Below are 27,460 nucleotides of genomic sequence, written 5' to 3' on the forward strand. Positions count from 1 at the left end.
TTAAAAAAGGAAATCAAATCATTTAGATTACTTTCTTTAGAGATACTTACAGCAATTCTCATGTGGTGAATCCAATTCCCGATTTTTGTTTCAAGAGACTCCCATGGAAGTTTTTGCACCTCATCTCTACTGAGTTTATCAACTCCCAAGCTAGAAAGACTTTTCTCTAAAGTTGAAGAGCGGACTTCCCTATATGAAAAGAATATACTAAAATGAAGCATCAAGAACCATAAAGAGCAAAGAATATGAAAATGTTCATAGTGTAATGTTTATGCAACAAGTATCATATTCCAAGGTTAGTTTAGGGTTTATTAGAGAAATCAAAGAGATAATTGTGGGTCACCTGTAGGAATTAAGATTGAAGGGGAGTCTTGGCACAATGGTAAAGTTATTGTCATGTGACCTTGTGGTCACGAGTTCAAGTCGCGAAAATAACCTCTTGCAATGTAAGATAAGACTGCATATAATAGACCCAATGTGGTCCGATCCTTCCTCGGGACCCGTATTGGCAAGAGATTCGTGCACTAGGCTGCCCTTTTTTACTTGTAGGAATTAAGATTATCTAGGTGTGAACCAAAATGTTTCAATGCTAATAATCCAATTTAATGGGCGTTAAATTACAATTGGAGTAGCTACTTGAGAGTTGTATCAGTGGAGATTGGTTTGGGGTTAGAAATGGCCTCAATTCGAACTCATCAATTCAAACTCAAATTGATGAGTTCTTCTTAAAGCAAGCTAAACCACTTTGGTTTGTAGAGTTTATTAAGACCCTCCCCTCTCCCTCTCCCTCTCCCTCTTTTCTTCCACAAGAGCACCACACCACCACCGCCTTCTTCATTCACTCATAAGCCCCCCCACACAGTTTCCTCTCACAAATTTAGCTTGCGTGCCTCCTATCTCCTCTCCTTTTTGCATGGGCAACAACAACCTAGCCCCTATTCCTATTATTCTCTTAATTCACAGACAACATGAGTATTGTTACTTTTATGGCATGATCTCTGTTACACTAGCAGTAGCCTTCACATGTTGGTTATGTTGCTACTCTTCTCCAGCAGCCCTTGTGAGCAAGGATCTCCGTGCAAAATCAAGGAAGCCATTTTTTTTCCTTGTGCAACAACTTATTTGGTATATTATGTTGGTGAATCATTGCACATGTTAGTAGATTCGTCTTTATCTTTTCTTTGAATATTATGAAATCGTAAGAAGAGGCAATCAAAAGGTGAGGAAGGTGGGTTTTATAGGTTGTACTCAGGAGTGGAGAGCGAGATTTGAAATCCTGTTCCAAGTCAAGGTTTTAGTCCCTAGTAAGAACAAGATGTATCAGTCGTACTAAGTGTCAGTGGTGTGCCAAGTACCAACCCTAGGCAAAGGAGGAGCATGAAGCTTGGTGCCAACACCAATGGTTCTGCCAAGCATCAAATTTAGGAGGCAGAGGAGTGATTTTGTGCGGTATACTTCTTGGAATCCAAGACTGGAAGATGCTTTCTATCCTCACAGAAGAGACTCAGGGCACACAAAAGAGGATCATCACAAAGAATGAGAAATTAGAGACCTTCTCGCAATGAATGATGAACAATTAAGAGCTTATCGCGGAGAAGGATGAGCAATTTGGAGCTTCCCATTCTGAAGGACAAGAGATTCATAATCTTTCACAACAAAGGCACTAAATTCCACTAATAGCATGGATTTGTAGCTTTTTGTGTGTCGGTCAATGGTGGAACGAAATTTTTTACCATGTTGACTAGCATGAAACAAAATTTAAAGTTGATCAAATTAATTTGACAACAGAAGATCTGAAGATGTTTAGTGGGTATGTTTAAGTGATTGTTGTTGGCACCCTTGTGTTTCTTATGGTTGTCAAGTTGAGGACTACCTGATGGGAGAGATTGCTCAATACTCTTATAGTTGCATCTTGGAAGTTGAGTTGCGAGGTTGGAATAAGTTGAAGATAACTTGAGTGAGGATAGGATTGAGTTTGTAGTAATTCTTACAGAGAAAGCCAAGCTACCTTGTTCACTTGTTGCTTGTCTTACATGTGTTAGTTTTTTATTTAATGTTTTTCATTGGTTCATGCATTATATTAGTTGTTATACATGTGAGTTATTTATGCAGAACATATATGTTGTTTTACATGAAAATCTTGTGTTATATGTAAAAAAGGTGGATCCACCACCTCAGTAGCCCCTTTAGAGCCGACCCCATGGGTATAGAAGGAGGTAAATTCAGGTACATAGGCGGGAGATGCAAGGTGGGGTGAATTCCAAATCGTGAGTTCCTGCGAGATTTGACCCTGGCTGTTACACTAGAAATGTCACGCGCTCTACGCCCTGAGGGCATCTTGTGTTATATGTAGATATCATTGGATGTGGCTTTTATATGTAACAATGTAGGATAATCATTTTTGAAGTATAACATGATTTAGTTTTATCCTTATTAGTATTGATGCATATTGAGGATGACAAATTGTTAGAATGCTTACTTACATTACAACATGGTGAACATAAGACTGTAATATAGCATATACTAGTTAAATTACTTGTGAATAATGGATCACATGCTGAAATTTTGTGAATAAGATCTTCACTTTTAAGTGATGTGGTTTATAGTAGTTATATCAGTTTTCTCTCCTCAATCATATGTTGGCTACGTTGATGAGGATGAGCTTGAGCTCCCTTTGGTAGTCCCACACATGTAGCGCATGCAAATGGTGTCACTCTCTAACATGGTATGGTTGGAGTGCAAATCTATAGTTCAACCAATCTTGCTGGATTACAGTTCTAGCAGTTAACAGTAGTTAATACAGTACTTATTCATAATGTAAATGACAATCCATATATCTAATTTATTATTTTTCTTTTGTACCTTACCACTGTTCACTCACCCATATTGCTTTCCCTACTCAACTTCCTTGATGATTCCTCTTCTCTTGCCACATTAAGACGACAAGAAGAGGATGTTTTGAATCTCTTGTGGGTCGAGATCCATTTTTATTGTGAGGATTTCTTGGGTTCTTCTTATCATATTTTGCATAGGCAATCGAAGCTATATATTTGTTTTGATACTCATGTTTCACTTCTGTTTTTGATCATGTAAGAATTTGATATAAATATTTCTGTACAGATGAGTTTTTACTTAATAGATGTGATTTAGTGAATATGGTAGTTAATGTTAAATATGAATCACTTGTGAGGATGGGATCCTTGTGAACGATGACTCTTTCGTAGATAAAACATTTGACTTATTAGATGATATGGCCATGGCAATTATACCAATTTTTCTCACGATCATACATTGGCCATGTTGGCAAGATGAACTTAAGCTCCCTTTAGTAGTCACACCTACATGAGGCACACATGTGGTCCCACTCTCTAATGTTAAGCAAGGGAGTGCAAGGGGAATGCTCATGAGTGGGTGCCATCACTCTTTTTTAATTGCAAGTTTAGCAGTGTAATGACAAATTGCAAAGCATTACTTATTCATGACATAGTTTCCAGCACACATAGCTTATTGTTTTACAATTTCATTTTAATCTTTCTCCATTTCACTCATGTAGCTTGCCCTACTCAATTTGCCTACTTACTCCTTTCCTCTTTTCACTTTAAGGTAACAAGAAGAGATGGTTTAGATCTTTGGTGGGTTGAGGAATTTTTTTGGTCGGAGGATCACTCTAAGGACACTTGACATGGATTTGCGAGTTTTGGTATTCCTTCAGTTTTTTTTAATCTTATTTTGCTTATGTAATTGAAATAGTTTTGATATTAATGTTTCTCTTTATTTATGTTATTAATCTATAAGAACTTATTTGTATAAATTTGACTTTCATGGTGTGATTTAGTAATTATGGTTGTGAATATTAAAGTAGTGTTTTTGATTTATAGTCTTGTTATATGGTTATTTCGAGCTTAGCAGGCGTCGAAGAGATTCTTGTGTAGCCATCGTGACTTCCATGTCATGGCTACAACCTTTGAAACCCACTTGAGGCGTGACAAGAAATGTGTTATCTAGTGGATAAAAGATAGATATACGTTTATGCTGCATATAACAAAGGCCAAACAACTTTGGTAGTTACCCTCATTCTCATCGGAAAATGCTGTTGAATAAAAAAGCAAAGATGATGAAGAAATTAAAACTAAATACTTCAACTATACCTGTATATTTTAAGGCACTGTTGTTGATGCCCAGCTTGAACTAACTGTTGAGCTAACTTATGCAGAAGAGGTAAAATCTTTGGAGGAATAAGTTTAGGAGGTGTCAACACAGAAGCCTCAGAGCTTTTGACTTGGTTTTCAGAATGATTGCTACCACTTTCACTCTGCAGATCAAATGATCCTGACAATGGCTGTGATAGCTCCGGAAGAGATCCAAAAAGACTGTCAGGAGGGACTGGCTTACTGAAATTAAAGAGAAAAAGAGCATTACAAAGGGAGTCAAAAAGCATGAAGCACCTTTTAGATACCATGAAGCATATTTAATAACATACAAAGTTACAAACATGCTGACCACTTAGTCTCCACATAAGCAAGCCATATCAAAAGACTAAAATATGCTATCGAAACAACAACAAAAGATAGACAATGAAAGATGGCACCTCAGCATTTTTTGCAATATAAAAACTATTCCTATAGTTCGGAGGAGAAAAATAGCACTCTTGTTCTGACTAAATGTAACTAATAACTTGAAATAGACATAATTACAAGACCATGTAGAGCTAACCAAAGAAATTATAAAAAGTGGCATGTCGCACTTTGACTTACACGGGGAAGATGTAGCTGATAGCTTTAGTGTTGCAGGGGGTGGAGTGTTTCTGGTCATCTGGAGTCGTTGATAAACTCTACTCAGTGTCATGCTTTTATTTGGACATCCAAGCATCCTCCCATGTCCTGATGCAAACCAAAAGAGGAAGGAGGCTACGGGCTCAAAGACCTCAAGACATAGAACAAAACACTTTTATCTTAAGTATTATAGCACAGTCAAGATAACCAAGACTCCTTATGGATCAAGTGGATTCATCACACATACTTGGGTTGTGAAGACTTGTGGATGTGGCAAGAAAAGCAAGAGGAATCTCCTCTGATCAAGAAATTACTACACATCAGAGATGAGATATTGAGGGCTGAGAGTTCAGCAGAGTCGACATCAACCCAATTTTTAGGTTGCTATGTAGAGGAAGGGAAAGGGGTGACCAGGGCATATGATTACTTCAGGACGACAAGTAGCAGGAAGCCTTGGGCTAGTACGATATGGAAACCATAAGCATAACCATGTCATGCTTTCTGTGTGGCTATTGTTCCATGGGTGACTGCCTATGTGGGATCGGTTACCATTTGTTTTGGACAAAACCAACACATTTTGTGAGGGAGCAGAGGAGACATAGGAGCATCTATCCTTCCAATGTCCTATTACGAGATTGTTATGGAGAAGGATCAAAGACTAGCCGGATATGAGGCAGAAGATAAGCACAAGTAGACGGATGTTCAGGGTCTACAAGAGGTGATATCATGGTGCACAAATTTAGACAAAGGCAAGGCATCTAGCCACAACATGTATGGTGCATCATACATGGCTATCCAAGAATCAGAACCTTTTTGAGAGGGTGTGATTTGATGTAGAGGGTACCTATAGACAGATACACAGACGTGTATATCTTGATACTTCATCAGATGTGACTGGAGTCCAAGGACAGTTGTATACATTTTTTGGGAAGCTAATATACACATTTACATATCAAAAAAGAAGAAATTATGAAAATAATGGAAAAGGGGTAGTTTTTTCACATATCTGTTAAATAGATATTAGAGGTTTATGTGAAGTGGTTGATAACCCTTGACAAGCATGGATGAGTTTGGTTTTGATTACTTGGTACAGGTGCATGTGTGTGTCCGTTGGAGAAGTTTAGGTGAAGTGGTAGATACCCATAAAAGGTATGAGAAACATTTGAATTTGAAAACTTGGGTTTGGGTGTGATACCTTATGGTGCTCACCTCGTCAGCACCCTTGTAATTTTTTTTTTTTTTAATTTCTTTAACTTTAATACTATAATCCAAATCCTAAACCCTAAATTATAAACCCTAAGCTCTAAAAAAATAAAGAAAAAAAATCCTTGGTGCTCACAAGGTAAGTGTGTGTGTGTGTGTGTAAATATATATATCCCTGCACACCCTTAGGTGAGCGACTGTGGACGACATCCAACGAGGGCGATCTGACGCAACTAAAATTCATTTTTTAAATACATGCAACAATCTAGTGCTAGCTTAATTACACCAGCCACCGCTGTGGACGTGGTGTTAGTCTTTAAGACCAACACTAAGGTTGGTGTTGACTTTAAAGACTAGCACCACCTGGTGCTGGTACTAGTTTTTAAAGACCAGCACCAAGGTGATGCTGGTACTAGTTTTTAAAGACCAGCGCCAAGGTGGTGCTGGTACTAGTTTTTAAAGAACAACACCATCTTGTTGCTGGTTTTTAAAAAACAACACCACCTTGAGGTCAGTCGACCCCACCTAGTGGGATAATAAGACTTGGTTGTTATTGTTGTAGCACCACCTTGGTGTTGTTTTTACAAAACATCTTGGTGCTGAATTTTAAAAACCAGCAATGATGCATAGAGAGAGAAAGCACCAAAGTGTTTCTTAAAAACCAACACCAGGTTAAAAACCCAACACCAAGGTAGTGCACCCTTGGTGCCCGTCTTTAAAAACCAGCACCACAACTGTGGCAGATATATTTAGGTTGTGGTGTAAAAACCAGCACCACATTGATTGTTGCATGAGGAGAGAAGAGAGAATTTTATTTTAATTTATGAGGAAAGAGAGAAAAGTCGTTACATGCAAATGAGAGAGGGATTAAAAAAATTGGGTTTTGGCTGTGTCAGGTGCCCACGTCGGATGTCACCCACACTCGCTCACATAAGGGTGTGCAAAATTGAACTAGCATCATGGTTCAATTGTGCCTTGCTCACAGCGAGTTCCACTGTCTGGTCGTGCCTCCCAGCACGACTGTGCCTCTTCCTAGAGCAGAATTCCAAATCTTCAACGATTCACGACACAGCCATGCCTCCTAGGCAGGGCCGCTGTATGGAGATCTTATAAAAGGAGAACAAGATCCCCTTTTTAAGGGGGAGAGGGTTTTCCCTTAAAGGAACCCACAAGGTCCATATTCGAGGCAGATTTTAACAATCCATCCACCATCCGAGGTAGATTTCATCAATCCATCCATCATCAAAGCAAGGATTTCATCCGTAGATATCGACAACATCTCGCTAAGCTTTCTCTTCTCCTTTCTTCCAGATTTGAGTTATAGATTGCTTCCTTCTATGTCTTGTGGTTGTATTTCCTTTGCTATAGAGTAGATTTTCCGGATTCTAGGATATAGTGAATAATTATGACGTGATGTTGATGTATGAACTATGAATTTGTTCATTTCCTTGTTCTATGATATGCTTATGTCTGTTCTTGTTTGATTGAATGTGTGTGGTGTGAATGATTACATGTATGTAATGTTTAATTAAATGGATGTGAATGATTGGTTACCATGTAAGGGAGACGCTTTAGATTATATGACCGGAGGCCTTAGTGACGGAGGGCATCCTTTTAACTAAATTTTCTAGAGTATCGCCTTGAAATGGGAGCCAATTCTCTATAAAGGATTAGATAATTAGAATTTAATGGATTTTTCCTAATTTAATATTAGAAAGTGACTTGTGTAATCTAGACTATATGACGGGGGTCCCTCATGTGACAGGGGTATCCCTTTAATCGGACTTTCTATATTACCTCTTTACTTAATAGCATTGAAATTCAATGGGGCAAACACTTCGATGTAACCTTCACGGGTCCGTACCGGTAATTTGGTTAGAATCCCTATAAGAGCGTAAACATAGAGGTAAGGAGATGAACAATACATAGAACATCAACTAGCATCATAATAAAATCGAAATCCTAGAATCGTTTTCCCAAACCAATTCCTCCCTCTTCAATCATTTGCTCTCACCGGTCTCTCTCTTGTTCATGTGATTTTAAACAACTTCGATCGTCTAGATAACTTGCTTTGCAAACTTGACTAGTGCTCAATCAACAATCCCTATGGATTCAATATTTTATTACTTGACGGCATAACCGTGCACTTGCGGTAGCACAACAATGAAGTCACAGTTCAAGTGAATTCATTTTTAAAAAATGACATGTTTATCAAAATTAATCCCACTTGAATAAACTTAAATTACCCGACCCCATAAGCATCCATCCTTCATTGTGTTAAATATTTATCTCATATGGTTTTTTGTTATAGGATGAGATGTGCTTATTTTTTATGTGTTTACTGATCAATTGTCACTTATTTAATTAATTTATTTTGACTATATATAAACTTTACACACGAAAATGATAATACATGCAACATTAACATATTTGATGATGTCTCGTACAACTAATTGATCATTATTGTAGATATATTGGAATTTCTCATGTATATTATAGGCAATGATGCATGTTAAATTCATGCCTTCATGGTGTTTAAAATTCTAAACCGACAAATAATATACGAAAAGCATTGAGATAATGTATCTAAAAATCCATAAAAAGAAAATTTACACTCAATAAAGTATTTATTGATATATATAAAGGCTTTCTTATTCTTCTCTATTTAGTTCTAATATTATTTATGCCCATTAAAGGGGAGCCTTGGCGCAATGGTAAAGTTGTTGTTTTGTGACCAAAAGGTCACGAGTTCGAATTCTAGAAACAGCCTCTTGCAAAAAGCAGGGTAAGACTGCGTACAATGGATCCTTTCTCGGACTCCGCATAGCAGGAGCTTCGTGCACCGGGTTGTCCTTTTTTTTTATTATTATTATTTATGGCCATTGTCTACCGCTTCAATCTACCTTTTAAAACCTTCACTAGGAGCCAATCAATTTTATCAAGGGGTACTCATCCTTGAGAAGTTAAAATCCTGTATAAAGTGGCCATAAAACATATATAGTATATGATGTTATTGCATATATAATTATAACATTATTAGAGTTTGACTTTCATAACTTTAGATACATTTTACTTAACCTGCATATGTAATTTAGCAATTCTAGATATCTAATTTATCATTGTTTTACATATTAGATATTGAAATCATGATCTGCTAAAGTGGGGTTAAGTTCCCCTAGATAATAATAATAAGAGAGTTGTTGGTAAAATAATAAGTATAGCACCAAGCGAATATAGCTGTGGATAGTGAAAATTTTGTAGATGACCCCACCCGGGTAGGTTTAAAATTTCGAATAATGTCAGAGTTTCAATTTTTGATCGAAACAATATGATTATAATACCTATCATGTCGTGTCGATATTTCTTCAATATTTTTTAAAATATAAAATATCTTTGTAATATTTTAAAAACTAAATTTACGCTAACGTTTCGATCTTGGAACGGAACGATACGATTTTGATATTGTATCATGTCGATATGGTTTCAGTATTTTTAAAATATAAAATATATTAACTAAAAATAAAAAATTAAATCAAATATTTAAAAATAAAAAAAATTATAGATTTTTTAAAAAGAAATATATATTAAATTAATGGGATAGATCCACGGTTTAATTAAGCCTATTTAAAGTATCCCTATTATAGGTAAGAATTGATTAAAATTATTAATATAAGTTATTTAATTAAAGCACTAAGTTTAGCCTTCTCGCTGGCAGCCCTTACACCGTGATCCTTCTTGTTATGCGTTGCCAGCGATTGCGGGGCTCGCGCGACACATTGCGGCAGCCGTGGCGGTCATGGGGCCTACGCGACGTGTTCGCTATGGCCGCAGTGATAGCGGGGCCTACGCAACGCCTTCGCAGGGTTCATAGGGTTCACACAACACCTCGCGGCATCCACAGGGTTTGTGCAGCATTCCGCGACGTCCGCGGGGTTCGCATGATGCTCCGTGGGGTTCGCGCGACGTTCCGCGACATTTATGGAGTTTTGTTGATGCCTCCGCGACCGCCCAAGGCCTTGCGGCATGCCCAACACAAGAGGCGTGTCGATGCCAATATTGGTCGACAAGTGGAATGAAATGTTTTACCCGTACTGACCGGCATAGCACGAGATTTTAAACCGTGATCTTTATTAACATTTGATTGAAATAGGTGATTACTATTAATTATAATTGAAATGTTGAATTTTTTATATTATCTCATGAAATGCTTAGTGCTTATTGAATCTTTTGCATCAACTATTTAATTAAAAAAAAGGTAGTCGATGCATGAAGGTCCCAGGGAAAGATTGAACCACATTGGATCTATTATACACAGTCTCACCTTATATTTTGCAAAAAGCTATTTCTATGACTCAAACTTGTGACCTCAAGGTCACATAGCAACAACTTTACACTTGGACCCAGACTCCCCCCTTCTTGTATCAATTATTCAATGATGTATAAATTTGAAATTTATATTTTTATTATTATTACACAAACAGAGACAACAAGTCTAAGAACTTGTATTCATAATAGTGATGAAGATTGATCTCCAAATTTTATTGCAGAGGCATCAAGTATGAAAGATTACATTTATAATGGTCATGAAGATTAATCTTTGGTCTTGACATCTTCTGATATATTTTGATAATTGTAAGCATTGATTATGTTATATTTATTTGAAAACTTTAAATTATTCATGGATTAATATACTTTTTGTATTTTGAGAATATGTAAAAGTGTTACCTGAATTTTCTATTGTATAATAAAAGGATAAAGGGATGATGATTTTGATTTCTTAATATAATGTATATATGTAGAGTAATGATACGTAGAGGGAAAAACTCAGGGATAGATATATAAATTCATGTCCCATCATTTTCACTTTTGTGGGCCCATCATTTTGTGTCTATCCTTGTGTGTATATATATGTGTGTGTGTGTGATAATTTTTGGACGAATGAGTCCCTATAATTTTCTAAAGGTTTGAACAATTTAGATAAAAGAAAATAAACACATTTCACTCTTTTATAAAAATGATATAATCCTAGCTTGAATTAAAATTTATACAAATAATTAAGGTAAATTTAGTAAAATATATATAACATGGGGCATTACTAATATAAAGAGTAATGTATTTAAAATGATATTTTAATAAAAGAAATTAAAATAATAAGAAATAAATAGTTTAATTGTTGACTTAATTAAATAAATTGTTGTGTCAAACCTGGATTGTTTATTCAAACAAAAGCTAAGAGGGCACACAAAGGAGGAGGAGAAGCTCGACATGATATCTTCAAGCTTTAGTTTTTGTATAGCATGTTATCATTATCTCTCAATCTTTATTTACATCACAAGAGTTAGAACATACCCAAAAAAAAAAAATTAGAAACCAAATTTTATCTTATTTTAAAAAAACTACATTTTAGATTAATTATAATGTTTTATAAAATAATTAATTAAGTTAAACTAAATTAATATTTTAAAAAATAGGATTGAGTAAAAGTCAATTTAGAGTTAGGTGGAGTCCACCAAGTGGATATGACAATTACGATCAAGTATAAACTATATTTAATTTTGGATTCATTTTAGTCCACTTAAAATTAAACCAAATTTGTATATAAAATAATTTGATTTAATCATATTTAATAAGAATAGAGTATATTTAAAAAAGTTAGAAATTATATTATATTTAATTCTCTTTTTTGATATCTCCTGACAATTTGTCTCCTCTACTACACCCACTTTATTCTCTTTTTCAACAATGTATTTTTTTACTCTCTTATTCTATGTGTTTACCCTCATGGATTCATTTTAGTCAATTTAAAATTTAAAATTGAACCACATTTATATATAAAATAATTTTATTTAATTGTATGTAATTAGAATATAGTATATTTTATAAGGTTAGAAATTATATTATATTTAATTCTCTTTTTTTTTTATCTCCCAATAATTTTTCTCCTCCGTCACGTCCCCTCCATTCTCTATTGCAACAAGGTTTTTTTTTTCCTCCCTTATTCTCTGGGTTTATCCTCATAGATGGATATAGGAGGGAAATAAATCACAGATGGAAAAAAAAATCTAAATGGAAAAAAAAAAAGATGGAAATAAGAGGAAAGAAAAGAAATAAAAAGAGGGGAAATACTAGGGAGGCGCAGCCAGTTACAACGTTATGGCTAGGCTAGGAAATTGCATGGTTATGACTTGGCCCAGCCATCGGGAGCTTACGGCCAGACTTGATAGTCGTAGTGTGGTAGAAAGCTCTGCGTCAACGCCCACATAAAGGCAACCTCGCTGCTGTTAGGTTGTCACAACATCATACAATGACCACATCTTGTTGCAAACTCTCTATAAGGCAACAGCCGCCTCACAACTAGGTGAGGCCGTCGTGGGCCCATCGCGACCTCGCAGAGGCCTCACAGCCAAGCAAGATTGCTACATCCTCACGACTAGATGAGGCCGCCATGAGTGGCTTCGCAGCCATGCCTAACTACTATAAAAGTCCTCGCGGCCAAGCAAGACCATTGCAAAGTGTGGAATCATTGGAGTTTTAACAAGAGGAAGGAATATGGTTCTTAGCCTGGTGTAGGTGCTAAAGTGCTTGGTTTTGATCAGTAAATTTTGTCTATGCCAATCAGCATAGCTCGGTACCTTAATCCCTGACCCTATCCACTCGGGTATCCTTAATTAGAAATGAATGGAAATTTGTACCAATTTTTCCCATAAAAGCTTTCAAGGCTTAATTCATCACCTGTGTGAAAATGTTTAGAGTGTTTGAAGGGCATTGTTAGTCACTCATACAATCCGTATTGTCTTAAAAAAAATCTTCAAGTCATCACTAATCTTGATCTAAATCTAAGATACACACTGCAAGTTTTAGAGACTCATCAAGCACTTACCATCAAATCAAGGATGTCGTTAAATCTAAGTATGTGAAATCTATAATTAAAAAGTGATAGTAGATGGCACAACTATCAACACATTTTTTAAAAGGGTTATTCTAAAACAGGGGTATATAAGGATTTATACTAACCCCAATAAATCTTTTTGTAAAAGTCTTCAAGTTACCTATTTATTTCAATATGTCCCAAGATGCTCTAAGAGTTCATGGGATAATGTGAGAGATTAGGCAACTTTGACTACGGATCAAATCTATAGCATGTTAGATCGTATACACAAGTGGAAGTTCATACTATAACTCCTTTAAGAAGATCATAATCTTAAGAGGATAGCCTTTTAATGAGGCACTGATGTCAACCATGAGGTCCTAGGGCAGTAAGGTTACTATGACTTGTGAATCCTTCCCTTCTTTCCCAAATTGGTTATATATGAGAAAGGGAAAATGTTAACTCAAAGATTGGGTTAGCTTGGATGCAAGCTTGGGATTTAGTTCAATTTTTAATTGGGAGCTAGGTACTACTGAACATTTTATTCGTTATGCATGACAAAATAAGTGTTTCCTCTCTGGAAATGAGTAACAGAGAAATCGTGAAGGTAAGGTTGGTCGAGTATGGCATAAGCAACACTAATGGGAAAACTATCGCACAATATAATCTATGGCTCATCTCTCAAAAAGAGCCAAACACGTATGTTACCCTTACATTTAGTTTTATCCATGCCACCTTGTACGAATTTGGTGTGATTTGAGTGTGACCTAAATCCTTGAGAAAGCCTATGTGGAAGGTATATTCATGTGGCTCGTACTATTAATAGCAATTTTGTAGGACTTATTTCCACACTTCACATAGGTATAGAAGGTGCTTATGTATTTCTACATATCATTCCTATAGTCTTTCCCTCACCTCCCTGATGCTCTTGATGCACCTCTTCACCATTCCCTGAGATTCCAAAGTATGTCACTTTAAGTTAAAGAGAATTTATAAAGACATTTTGATGCTACATGATCTTTAATTTATAAATTTATATACCAAAATTAGAGTTCTTAGGTCTCTTAGTGCTTGTGTCTTAGCTTTTGTTCGTCGGATGTCAGTTCCATGGCAACTCAAGTTAGTTAATTTTTCTGATTGTGGTAACACCCATTAAAAAGGTGTGCTATCGGTAGAGGGGCTTCATAGTCAAGAAGTTAAAGATTAGGAATTATTCAATTGTCTACAATTTTAAGGTCGACTCCTTAGTTAAGGTTGAGGAAAGCAATTTGTCATTCTATTTTTTTGTATACTGAATGGATTATAAAGTTATTCAATTTGATATTAAAAATAAAGAAAATGTCTTATGTACTTTAGTCCCCCCCCCCCTAATAAAAACAAAGGGAGTGTACAATATTGTGTGAATTATAGAGGCATTAAGCTAATAAGTTATATTATAAACTTTTAGAAAAGAGTGATAAAAAAAGATTAAGAAAGGAGTTCAAGGTTATCGAAAATCAATTTGGATTAAAGGTCGACGATAGAAGTTATGCATCTCCATATACAACTTATTCAAAAATATTGGAAAAAAAAATATTTACATATGGTATTCATTGACTAAGAAAAAACTAAGGTGTTAGCATAGCGTATATCAAAATAATTAAAAAATCTATATATATATATGAGGATGCAATAGCGAGAGTGAAAATTCCTTAATGGATAATTGAAGCGTTTCCTATAAAGGTTACATCAAAGATCAACATATCTTTTTACACTAGTCATGAATGAATTCACTAGACACATCCAAGACATATTACCACAATGCATGTTGTTTACGAATGATATTGTTTTAATAAACAAAACAATGAAAGATTTAGTACAAAGTTAGAATCTTAACAAGAAACACTAGAATTAAAAGGTTTTAGCTTTAGTAGATTAAACACATAATATGTTGAATTTAAGCTTAGTAGTATTAGATATAGAAAGACGGTTCTTAAGATAGGAGATGACGAGTTACTTATAATTGAAAGCTTTAAGTATTTAGAATAGTTTTAGCAAAAGGATGGAGAAGTTGATAGAGATGTTTTACATAAGACACAAGCAGTATGGTTGAAATGGAGGAGGGTGTGTGTTCTTTGTGATTGTAAGGTCTATAGCTTAAAGGAAAATTTTACAAAATGACTATTAGCCTTACTATATTATACGGAGTTGAATTTTGGGTTATGAAGTAAGCACACGAGCAAAATATGAAAGTAGCAAAGATGAAGATGTTAAAGTAGATGTGTGATTATATAAGTGGGCAAATAAGAAATAAGAACATTAGAGAGAAATTAAAGTTATTCCTATGGAAGAAAAATTCCGAAAAATGCATTTAAAATGGTGAGGACATGTACTTAGGCATCTAATAAATATCTCAGATAGACGATGTGAGACCATAATAAAAATGCACATTAATAAAGGAAGAAGGAGACTAAAGAAGACTTTATTCAGAATGATAAAATAAAATAAAATTTATTTAAATATAGATGAGGATATAATAGAGGATTGAACCCAATAGAATAGGAGGATCCATATATAGTGCAACCCCCATTTAGTACAATAAAGGTTTGATTATTGTTGTTGTTAATAAAGTGGATAAGGATTTATATAGTCTAGTTTGGGATTGCGATACGTGCAATTCCTTAAACTTACTTTGGTAAATTGATCCAATACATCAAACTTACTTTGGTAATTTAATTACGCATAGAGATAATTGTTTTAAATTGATCAATTGGAACATAATTATCCATTAATTTTTGTTTTATACCTAACTTGTGATGAGCTAAGCCACTATTATGGCATAATAGTCTTTAATATTTTGACAATACTTTTTTTTTTTTTGGCAAAACCTATGACTTTGATTTTTGCAAATCACACTTACAGACTTACTCAATTTAGGTTATAGTGTACCACTTGAACTACCCTTCTAGCTTAGCAATCTAATTGAGGAATATGTTTAGATCTAGCCAACCATCGAAGCTAGGGGCTTCAAGCTTGACCAATCGAATAATGTTAGATTCATGTCTAGGCATAAATCAAGTATAAGTGATAGAAAAGAGGAATTCTTCCCCACTACAATAATGATCATGATATGGGTAGAATAATGAACATGATACATATTATATTTTGAAGAAGTTGTATGATCTATTAGCTCAGGATCCTTTAACTTTGTCAAATTACATTTGCAATTTATTTCTTAATCCATTTTCTATCATCCATGATCAAAGGGTCCTAAGTTCATCTTCTAGTAACTCACCTAATATCTACGTATCTAATAGTGGGATTTTTCGTCAATACCAATGTGGAGGTTTGACAAGTAATGGAGATTATAAAATTAAATAGTTTACTAAATTAAAGAAATTAGTAAAAAAGTGAGCAAACAAGAATAATGGTCCTTTATAAATGAACAAGAATTGATGATATGTGAGAAAATGATAAACATTGTGATTAACTAAATCAATTAAATTAAAATAAAAAGTATTTCCAATAAGAGAATGAGGTAGCTAGAAGATGCAAGTCTCCACTGCAAAGTTTGCACCACATAATCCTCGAACAATCCAATCTTTCCAATTGCAGCATCTGCTGAGTAGACGATGTAGATTAGGAATAAGATTCAAAGTTTTGAATTCCAATTAAGTTTCTTGATAATAATTTTAGTTGTTTGCTCTTAATTTGCCACTTAGGACAATGCTAACTTTTATTGTCAACAAAACTTACATCTGATATTAGATTTTTAATGCCAAAGTTTGCTCTCTTGGGATGCAGAAACATTATGCTTCATGCCAAGGTTATCTCAGAAATGGGGCATGAAAGTTGTCTTGTGAAGAAGCATGGCCCATATGCAATAGATAGTAAAAATCCAAGGCATTACATTGCAAGTTTGCAACACCTCATTGCACAAACAATGGCATAAGCAAACTGTGAATCTCATCTGTGTTGCTGAGGGACCATAAAAGGATTACAACAAACAGTGGAAGTTGTTGGCAAATCAAGGTGGAGAAAGGAAACAAAACCCTCATCATATCACTCCCTGATGCTACGATAAATTAGGTTGCTCTATTGTTACTAAATGATTTTCAAGCCATCAAACTAGTTTCTTTTCTTGTGCAAGGGGTATAGTTATCTACACTGGCATGCTTTGTTAAAGATGCATACAGACTCTCTTTTGAGTTTTTATAGATCAACTAATTCAATCATTTTAAATCATAAATAGGCAATAGAAAGAGCAATTGTCAAACAACATATCAAAAAAGTGCGCTGACAAAAAAAACACATGGGAAATGTGAAATGAGATAGATTTGTAGGTGGATCAAGTGTAATTAACTCAATATCCATCCAAACAAACTAAAACAAAATGAAAGTATGATGTGTGTAAACAAGCCTATGTTTAGTTATGATGTGGAAACAAACCTATGAGTAGTTAGGAGAGAACGAAACTCATCCTCGAGTCTTGTTATAGCCTTCAAAAGAGTATTGTTTGCTTGGCTAACCACACCATCATTGCTCCTTAAGCTTTTATTTGAGCTAAAAAACTGTGAGATGCCTCTAAGCTGTTCGATTGCTGTGAGATAACTTTTAAGATCATCGTGTGGTCCCCTTGACAATTTGAGCTCTGCCTACTCATTGAGAAGAGCACCACATTTAACATGAATGATCAGAATGTGTACAAGGGCAAACTAATCTAGTCAGATTTGCACAAAAAATTTCAACTTTCTTTTAGATGGCAAAATCTTTATTCAGTTTGCCAGGGAATAATCAAAGAAGCGAATAAGCACTTCCCAAATCGAAAACAATGGACTTAAGCAATGAACGTATTACCAACCAGTCCCCCCAGCCCCACACCACATTCATAACGAGAAAGAAGACGATTTTAAAAGTGGAAACTCGAAGTTGGTAGAGAAAACAGGAAATGCATTTCTAAAACAAAAAAGGTGAAGAAAACATGGGCAACCTCTCGCGTGCGTTCGAAGTATTCCAGTATAACGTCAGCTGACTTGAGGGTCTTGTCGATGTTCCCGTGCGCCATACGAATAGCAAAGGTGCGCACCTGCACCACAGCCAACAGCAGACAAAGTGAGCTTTCAATAAACCCCAGCCGGAATCAGCGATGACACAAAGATCCACATCCACGACTCTACCAACACCTGTGAGATCCAATCCACGGATAAGGAGGACAAGGACGAGTACCTGGGCGGGGCGCATGGCAGCTTCGAGTGCGGAGAGGCGGTGGTCGAAGGAGCCGAGGATGGAAACCATGCGGTCGGTGTTGGCGCGGCTCTCGTGGAGAGAGTCGCGGAGAAAGGACACCCGCTCCCTTAGGGTGTCGCTCGCCCCCATGGGCGATGGTTGGTAGGGCGGAGGAATCAATCGCCGGCCTGCGGCCTCCTCCTTCCTTATTCCGGTAGATCTCTCGTCCTTGCCGCCCCCTCCTCCTCCTAGTTGCCGACTCGATCCGAGGACGAAGAGTGAAAGCGACTAGCAGTCTTAGGCTATGTTTACTCAAGAGTGTGGATGAGGAAAGGAAAGGAATTAACTATGAAAAGTTATCTTTGGAGGAAGAGAAAAGAAATGGTGAAGAAATCTTTTCCTTTGCACACTTGTTTATCTTGATAGAGGAAGGTGAATACTTATGATGTAATTTTGTAAATAAAAAAGGGTGCATGCATCATTTTTTTGGGTACATAGTGTAATTTTATGAGTTAAAAAGGCTACATGCGTCATTTTTTTTTTGTATATGGTGTAATTTTGTGAATGCAAAAGGGGTACATGCGTCATTTTTTTTTCCATCCGCTGCTTTCCGTCCGATTTTGAGGTGATCGATTTTGGCTCAAAAATTATCCGCGGATGGATTACGTTACTTTTCCTTTGGAAAATTTTAATGAAGTAAACGACGGAAACTTTTTCACTGTGAAAACTTTTTCTTAATTTTACTTTCCACTCTCCCAAGTAAACATAGCCTTAGTCGAGGACTCGGGAGGGATCGAGAGATTCATGGGCAAGGAACGGGGGTCGGGGGTTCGTTACGGCTCCAGGTTGGAAGGGCGGAGGAGAAGCAATAACGCCAGTTGGCGTGGGTCCCACCCGAACAGGGAGGATGCGGGGTGCTCGAACTGCGTAACGGGCGCTCGTGTCGCACTCGTCGCGGTGAGGAAGGAATAGTCAAAGAGCCGAATTGGTCGAGCCGTCAACGCGATGGTTCACCAACAAATTCTTGTTTCAGCTTGCGTACTAGATAAAAATTTAGTTTCGGTTTAAAATTATATATATACACACATAAACGGTTTAGTGTGGCAAAGATGCGCGGGAGGTTGAACGCATGAAGGAGGAAATATTAACTCGTAGAAAATGAAAACGCGTCAAAAACGTCACACCTCCTTCCTCTCTCGAAAAATCTAGTCGCGAGAGAAGCTCTCCACGATCCACCCGCTACACCTCCCACTCTCACCTACGAACATCTTCTCTTCGCTGCACCTCCCTCTCTCGCCTAGGAACGCTTTCGCCACGAGAGATCTATGTCGCACCGAGCTTTCTCAAGCCGCGACCTCCCTCTCTCGCCTCAGTTCCTCACCGCGCCTTAGTTACTCGTTGTGCCTCCCTCTCTCACCTACAAATGCCTTCGCTGCGAGAGATCTGTGTCGCGCCAAGCTTTCTTAAGCCGTGACTTCCCTCTCTCTCTCGCCTCGGTTCCTCGCCGCCGCCTCAGTTCCGTGTTGTGCCTCCCTCTCTCACCTACGAACGCCTTCACCGCGAGAGATCAGATCTATGTTGCGCCGAGCTTTCTCAAGCCGCAACCTCGCTCTCTCGCCTACATTGTGCCTCCTTACACGCCTGTGTGCACTGAAGCACCTGGATCGAAGCTAGAGGCCTAAATTAAATTCAAGCACTTGAATTCGATCCGTAGTTTTTTATTATTATTATTTTTTAACTCCAGGTTAAGCCAACTAAATTTTATGTTTAGTATTTAGAAATTGAGTTATAATATTTAGAACCGTCAATTTGGATTGAGTTTGTTGGGATTAGTCCACCCCGCCAAGCCAATGAAGTGGGTTAGGTTGAAATTTTATCAACTCAAGCTCGTAACGAGTCGACCCACCTAGGCTCGCGACCCGCGCGGGTCAGCCAATGTTGGGCTTGGGTTGACGCGTAAGTTGAGAAACACATGTTGGTAGAGGTGGATAAGACACAATATGATTTAAGATATGAAAATTTTTCTAGTTGACTATTGACTTTATTGATCAGGTCATAGAATCTTTTTCAACTTGAAGCATTGAAATTTGCTCCTACTAGTTAACAGCTATCAACTCTTCCATTGCCCACAATCCATCTATTTCACCCTTTGACGCTTTGATCTTTCTAATTGTCTCTCGCAAACTATCAATCTCTTCTTCAAGCAATATTTCCTGTGAATTTATCTTAAGCTGTAATTTTTCATTCTCCTTTTAAAAAATATAGATTCGTTACATTAACGGCACCCTAGTGCCGGTTCCACGAATATAGATGGAAGTACATGCAGGTACACAGGCGTCAGGCGCATGGTGAGGTAAACCCTAGGTTGTCAGTTCTTGAGAATCGACCCCTGACTATTACATCAATAATGTCATGCGCCCACCATCTATGCTACACCCTGAGAGCTTCATTCCTCTTTTAAAGGTTGCATAACAAACTGTAGAAGCTTGCCGAAAATATAAAAGTTTTTTTTAAAAAAATTATAGGTCCGCGGATTGGCCCACCACACCTGCAACTCGCCTTCGATTGAGTTGGGTTGGAGATTTCCCAACCTGCCAAGTTGACGGGTCGACCCACCCCGCCCTATCCCGTCAAAAGATTGGCCCGCCACGGGTCGACCTTTTGACCGCTCTAATAATATTCAAATTAAAAAAAAAAACTAACATTAAAAAATTTAGATATTCACGAAATATATATTTAGGTGTCTAATAATATTTTTTTTATTTTTCTTAGTTCTGTATTTACCTCAGGATTTAACGGTTATAATATTAAAGCTAAAAAAAATTAACACAAAATTTGTTAGATATTCACATAGTATATTATATATATTTTGAATTTAATATTTAAGAAAATATTATTTTAAAAAAACAAATAATGTGCTCATGGGTTAAATAAAAAAAATTAAAACAGTGAAAGATAACACTCGAGGCGTTTGGATTAAATTTGATCACGATTCAAAATTGATGATTCGACAGTTTGAAATTGTCGGTTTGACGATTCATGGGGTGTCAACTCTTAATTTTAACCATCCAAGATGATTACTATTCACGATTCGAAACTGCCGATTCATAGTTGGTGCACGGTTCACCACTGTCTCAGATTATTATATTAAAATTTAAAATCATAAGTTTATATAAAAAAAACTTGTACACCTATTTGAGTTACTTACATACCTCGGAATCAAAATCTACATAATTTTCTTATTTTTTTTATTCTTTTATGGTATTGTTATTCACTTTCATTTTTAGTTTTCATAGTATTTATTTGTTTGGTATCAAATTTATAAAGAAAACTATTAGTTAGATATTAATAAACTAACTGACATATTATAACAATAATAATTATAGCTCAGATGGTTAAGTTGTTAGACTTCATATAGGAGATATGAGTTTGGACTAGCGGTTGCCCGTTAAAAATGGGTTTGAACCATAATCGGGTCGGATCTATCTAGTCTGGATCAATTCTAAACACTTCGAGCACTTGCCACACATAGTAGTAGATCATAAGTCGTGCACGATATCACCACTATATATATATATATATATATATATAGGGTTAATAACTTTAAACCCCCTTGTATTTTATAGCATATTGCATTTTGCCCCCCTTTATTTGAAAAATTACACTTAACCCCCCTTTGACATAAGTAAAAAAGAGAAAAAAAATAAATGATCAAAATAAACTTAACCTAAACCAGACTTTTAGAAGAAAATGGAAATAAAAATAATCCCGTAAAATCGTTGAAAGCTTAACTTTAACTCAACCTGATTTTTATATAGGCCCAAAATTTCACTTATTCCTAGAAAAAATATCCTCACAAAATTCATACATGCACCAGCATAAATAGCAGAAAAATAGCAACTCTGAAAGGGATAATCAGTTAAAAACTCATTACACCAAATAAAAAAGAGTAAGAATTCTAAATTGATGAATCAAAATTAAATAAAGATAGAATAAAGTTTATCATTAAAAATCAAAATAAAGACCCTTTGATGATTTATAAAAAAAAATTACCCTTTTAATTTTTGGCCAAAAGTAAATTTTTATTTCAAAACAGCACCTTTTTGAAACGAAAAATATTTTTAGCTGCTTTGAAATGAAAATTTACTTTTGGAAAAAAATTAAAAGGGTGATTTTTTTATAAATCATCAAAGGTCCTTTATTTTTATTTTTAATGATAAACTTTATTCTATCTTTATTTAATTTTGATTCATCAATTTAGAATTCTGGCTCTTTTTGTTTGATGGAATGAGTTTTTGATTGATTATTTTTTTCAGAGTTGCTATTTTTCTGTTATTTATACTAGTACATGTGTGAAATTTGTGAGAATATTTTTTCTAGGAACAAGTGAGATTTTATACCTATATATAAATCAGGTTGAGTTAATGTTAAGTTTTCAACGATTTTAAGATATTATTTTTATTTTTCATTTTCTTTTAAAAGTTTGATTTAGGTTAGGGGTATTTTGGTCCCTTATCTTTTTTTTTTTCTCTTTTTTACTTATGTCAAAGGGGGATTAAATGTAATTTTTTAAATAAAGGGGGGTAAATTACAAGCTGCTGTAAAATAAAGGAGATTTAAAATTATTAATCCATATATTATATATATCGAGAAAGATTTTTCCGGAAAGAGTTAAAATTTTTTTTTTAAAAAAAACAACCTTTCATTGATGGTCCGTGCTGCCCATAAAATTCGTGTATATACAAGGACGTATCCAGAGGGGGGGCGGCATCGACGGTCGCCCTCCTTGCCGATAATAGAACCCCTAGTAATATGGGGTTCCACCAGTGGAGATAAAAAATACTGTCCCTTGTTCCATGTAAAATTCGTCCCTCCATATTTTAATTCCTGGATCCGTCACTGTGTATCTTACTATTTTATTAAAAATCTCCCCCCTTTACTAACTAACTTTGGTGAAGCCTAAAATGTATTTACGTTAGTGCCCTTTTTTCTATTTACACTAAAAATAATTCCAAGGTTTATTAGTAATTCCACAAGCGAAACAATCAGTGCTCTAGAGTTCGAGATTCAGTTACAGCGTATTATTATGAATTTTTCTCATCATTAATTTTCTCTGGTTGTTTTATATTAAAAAATATAATTCTCTTTAGTCCCATATCTTAAAATTGACAACACTATTATCAAAGAAGGTTCTATAAATATTTTAGGCAGACGATATTAAAAAATATACTTTTCTTAGTTTTTTTTACTAAGACAAGTATAATTAATTATTGGTTTATAAGGGTGACACTAGAAAATCCAAATAATTTGGATTGTCAAAAACCCAAATATTTTATATATTATTATATTACACATGCAACGCGTGTGCACGATCACACTAGTATATATAAATAATTGGGTGTGTTAGTCGAAGTGACTTATTGTTATTATTTAATTTTATAGTTCCTAATTTATTTTAATATTAAGCTATGGTAGTTTTTATCATCAATCCCCAATTTAAAAATAATAATAACTGCTTTTTTTTAAATGATTTAAATTTATCTTTTAATTAACAATTTAAAATTGGTCAAACCTAATAATTTCGGTTTGAATTTTTAAACTGAACTTTTCTTTGATAAATTGAACCATATCCCCCACCACTCTCATACCTAATGTTATTTTATTTGGACGAAAAAAAAAATTTATTTAACAAATCATTAGAAAATTTAAAATAGAATATAAAATTCTTTCTCTCTCTACCCATGCTACTACGAAATTAGAGGAAGGAAAACTTAATAGAATCGAGTTTTAGTCATAATTAGTCGTCTCAAACTCAAGCAAAAAACTACAAAAATCCATAAAATATGTTGAGAAGGCTCTGACAATGCGGTGCATTAGGCAACAACTTAAAGATCCTTTTGACGTCTGAGTTTTCTTTTTAAAAAGCTAAAAATTAAATTTTACATACTTATCACTAATCAGACATTTAAAATATAACTAATTGAGTTAATTGTAGCAAAGAGGAAAGGTGAGATTAATGAAGGATAAAAGGGTGCAACATACTTGCACTGCTGTTCATTAACCACCTACTTTTCTCCAATCATGGGGAAGGCACATTCAGCTCAAACTCACACGATGCACGTGCTCGAATTGAGATAATCCGCAGCCTAGCAATTGAAAGCTTTTCCCCGTCCATCATTATGCACTCTCTCTAGTACGCCGGTCAAGATGACTTGGTCGGCAATGTAAGGTTTGAATTCTAGTTTCAAATTCTAGATGTGCAATTGCACTATCAGACATCCATAACAAACCTCTCGCATTCGGTTATTTTTGGGGGTTTCCCAAAAACTAAAAAATATATCAAAAAGAAAAAACTCCCGAAACCTGGACACTACACCCACCAAACTTCAAACGCACGCACGTTGACGTGGTAGGACTCACCGCCTATCGACGTCGACTCTTCCAACCCGATGTGGAGCCCAGCGCCAGCTGAGAGCCAGGTCTTCTTCGATGGAACCTCGACCCGAGGATTATACCGCCCACAAGGCCACAACGCCTCTATTTCTATTTTCTGTTCTTTTTTCTTTCTTTCTTTTTTTGGTTGAAGAAACAATGTGAATGAATGGGAAGGGAGGAATAAGGAGGAAGACGGAGGTGGCCTTGCCGCTTATCCTTCCACCTGTGCGGAAGCTTCGAGCTCCTTCTTTAAAGGCCGCTGGATGGGCCCCACCATCGACCGGAATCCGACGGTGACCGCGTCGTGCACGCACCAGTGGAACCCCGGCAGCCTCCCCTCCGCCTTCGCCACCTCGCAATCCTCGCACGTCGACGCAATACACGGAGACCGAGGAACCGCGAAAGGGGCTAGCGGCCCGTCGGCCACGGCCGACAGAAAGAACTTATCCCTCTGCCGCTGGAGGTTCCGCAGCTGCACCTCGTACTCCCACCGCCCAATCCCAGCGACCGCTTCCGGTACGAGCAGACCCGAAGCTGGATCGATGAAGCCCGATCTCGCAGGGTTGCGCCTCAGGATCTTTAGCTCCGGCAACGCCACCTCCTCCCCCGCGCCGGGGCCCTTCCTTCTGGACCGTCCCCGACGTTCCCGTCGCGACCGGCGCAGAGAGGCGAGGATGAAGCAGTCCCTCTCGCAGACGATGGAGGCGAAGTCGGAAGTCTCGTCGATCGGCACCTTGCGGCGGACATCCGGCGAGACCCGGGCCTTCTTCCGACGGACCAGGGACAACGAGATCTGCTGGGCGGAGACGCCGATCCTCTGGCTAACGATGGCCTGGAACTTCTTGAACCCTAGCGAGGAGTACAGCGGGACGGATCCTACGTCAATCTCGCGATCTCCGTCGAAGAATACGACGGGGAAATAGACGGCGGAAGCCAGCAGATCCACCGCCATATCACCGGCGAGGAGGTCGGCGATTGGCGAGGTACGCAGGAGGGGGAGCAGGGTAGGGAAGACGCATCGGAATGGAGGAGAGCAGATAGGGTTTTGGGGCAACGAATAGGAATTTATAAGGCGGTTGTGACGCGGTAGGGACGTAGGGCAGAATGGTAATTCCATTGACGTGGTGGGGGCTAATTCCTGAAGGAGAGAGAATAATTTAGGATCGGGTTTGCTTGGGCGATAAGTCACGTAACTCTTGACACTTTTTATAGATAATAAATAAAGGAGTTTAAACACAGACGATATTAATTTGCATTTATGTACATTGATCAACATAAAATTAATTATCTCTTAACTAGGGGTATAATCCAATCGGGTAAATGTTTAAATTTGATTCATTTTTAATCGAATCGAGTTCAAATTTTGTTTATTAAATATATTCATAATTTATAAATTTATTTGGATTTTTATCCCGCCTAAACAAATTTAATAAATATAAATTATAAATTTAATATTTATTAAAAATTAAATTATATATTTAAAAATTATAATATTCTTATTAAAATTTATAATTTTATTATAATAAATAAATTTAATATATTTATCTGTATAAATCTATAAATTCAATATCAAAATTATTATTTTTTATTTAAAAGTTGATTCATAAGTTTAACGAACATTATTCACGAACTAACGAGTTGAATATTATGAAACTTGAGTTTGATTTGTTTATCTTAATGAACCTCATTAAATGAACTCAAACAAATTTTTATCAAATCAAATTTTGAATAATTTATAAGTAACTTGATTTATTTACACCCCTACTTTTAACCGTGCATTTGATTTGTAGAATAATATTTCATTTCATTAAATCTATAATAAAATTTTAAAATTAACTATTGAATCGTGCTATTTAGAAATTCATAATAAGCTTATCATGCCATTTGAATTAAGTCAAATTGTTATTAATTATAAATTTGCCAATCATCTGTTGTCCTCTTATTTAATTATGGCATTAACTTTTATGTACACCAAATCTTCTAAAATCCTCTTTGCATTTAATGTACTTGATAAACAGTAAATCTAGGGGGCTTTTAGTATGAACATGAGAATGAGAATCGGAATGACAATCATTATATTGTAGAATGAGAATGGGTATGAACATGGATATCACTCTTAAAAGCAATATTTGGTTAGTTGCATACTTTCTATCGGAATAAATTAATATTTCCTTTTTTACCTTTAAAGGAAAATAAGAGAAAAAAATTAGATGTGAGAGAAAGATGAATGTGAGAGAAAAATATGATGAAAAAGAATGATGAGAGGGAAAGTATGATGAGAGAGAAAATGTGATGAGAAAGAATGAAGAAAGAGAAAGTGTGATGAAAGAAAAATGAGAAAAGAGAGTGTGATAAAAGAGAGCATGATGAGAGATAAAATATGATGTGAGAGAAATTATGATGGGAGAGGATAAAAAGATAGAAAATGTAATGAGAAAAAATGAGGGGAGAGAGAGTGTGTGATGAGAGAGATTGAGGAGAGAGAAAGTGTGATGAGAAAAAAGATATCAGTGAGTGTGATGGGAGAGATGATGAGAGAGAAAGTATGATGAGAGAGAAAGTGTGTTGAGGAAAAAAAAAGAGAGAGTGTAACAAGAGAGATTGAGGAGAGAGAAAGTGTGATGAGAGCGAAAGTGTGATGAGAAAAAAAAAGAGAAAAAAAAGTGTGATGGGAGAGATTGAGGAGAGATAAAGTATGATGAGAGAGAAAGTATGATGAAAAAAAGAAGGAAGAGAGTGTGATGGAAGAGATTAAGGAGAGAGAAAGTGTAATGAGAAAAAAGAGGAAAGGGAGTGTGATAGGAGAGAGAAAGTGTATGATAAAATGATGAGAGAGAAGATATGATGAGAGAGAACAATGAGAGAGAAGTGATATGAAGAAAAAATAAATAAATAAATTTTGATATTTGATATTAAGGGAGAAAATTTTAGTTTTAGATCAAGGGTATTTTTAGAATAAGAGAATATTTTGATTGAT

The 27,460-nt window shown here is 36.0% G+C and overlaps 1 protein-coding gene across 2 annotated transcripts in view; it reads right to left on the reverse strand.

Annotated features, from left to right (window-relative positions):
• LOC122042463 (exocyst complex component EXO70A1-like) overlaps positions 1–18,344 on the reverse strand; it is a 32,426-nt gene extending 14,082 nt beyond the window's left edge. Inside the window, exons 1-5 of one of the 2 annotated variants that reach the window (XM_042602606.1) lie at positions 18,049–18,344; positions 17,813–17,908; positions 17,272–17,477; positions 4,149–4,391; positions 51–189 (exon numbers count right to left, since the gene is read on the reverse strand). In XM_042602606.1, coding sequence (XP_042458540.1) covers positions 51–189; positions 4,149–4,391; positions 17,272–17,477; positions 17,813–17,908; positions 18,049–18,198 — 834 coding nt within the window. In that variant the 5' untranslated portion in view covers positions 18,199–18,344. Of the gene's footprint in view, positions 1–50; positions 190–4,148; positions 4,392–4,744; positions 4,881–17,271; positions 17,478–17,812; positions 17,909–18,048 lie in introns of those variants that run through there. The other variant, XM_042602607.1, reaches the window with a different exon arrangement.
• Positions 18,345–27,460: the final 9,116 nt, after the last annotated feature.

The sequence above is a fragment of the Zingiber officinale genome, chromosome 2A, assembly GCF_018446385.1.
Source record: "Zingiber officinale cultivar Zhangliang chromosome 2A, Zo_v1.1, whole genome shotgun sequence".
NCBI lineage: Eukaryota > Viridiplantae > Streptophyta > Magnoliopsida > Zingiberales > Zingiberaceae > Zingiber > Zingiber officinale.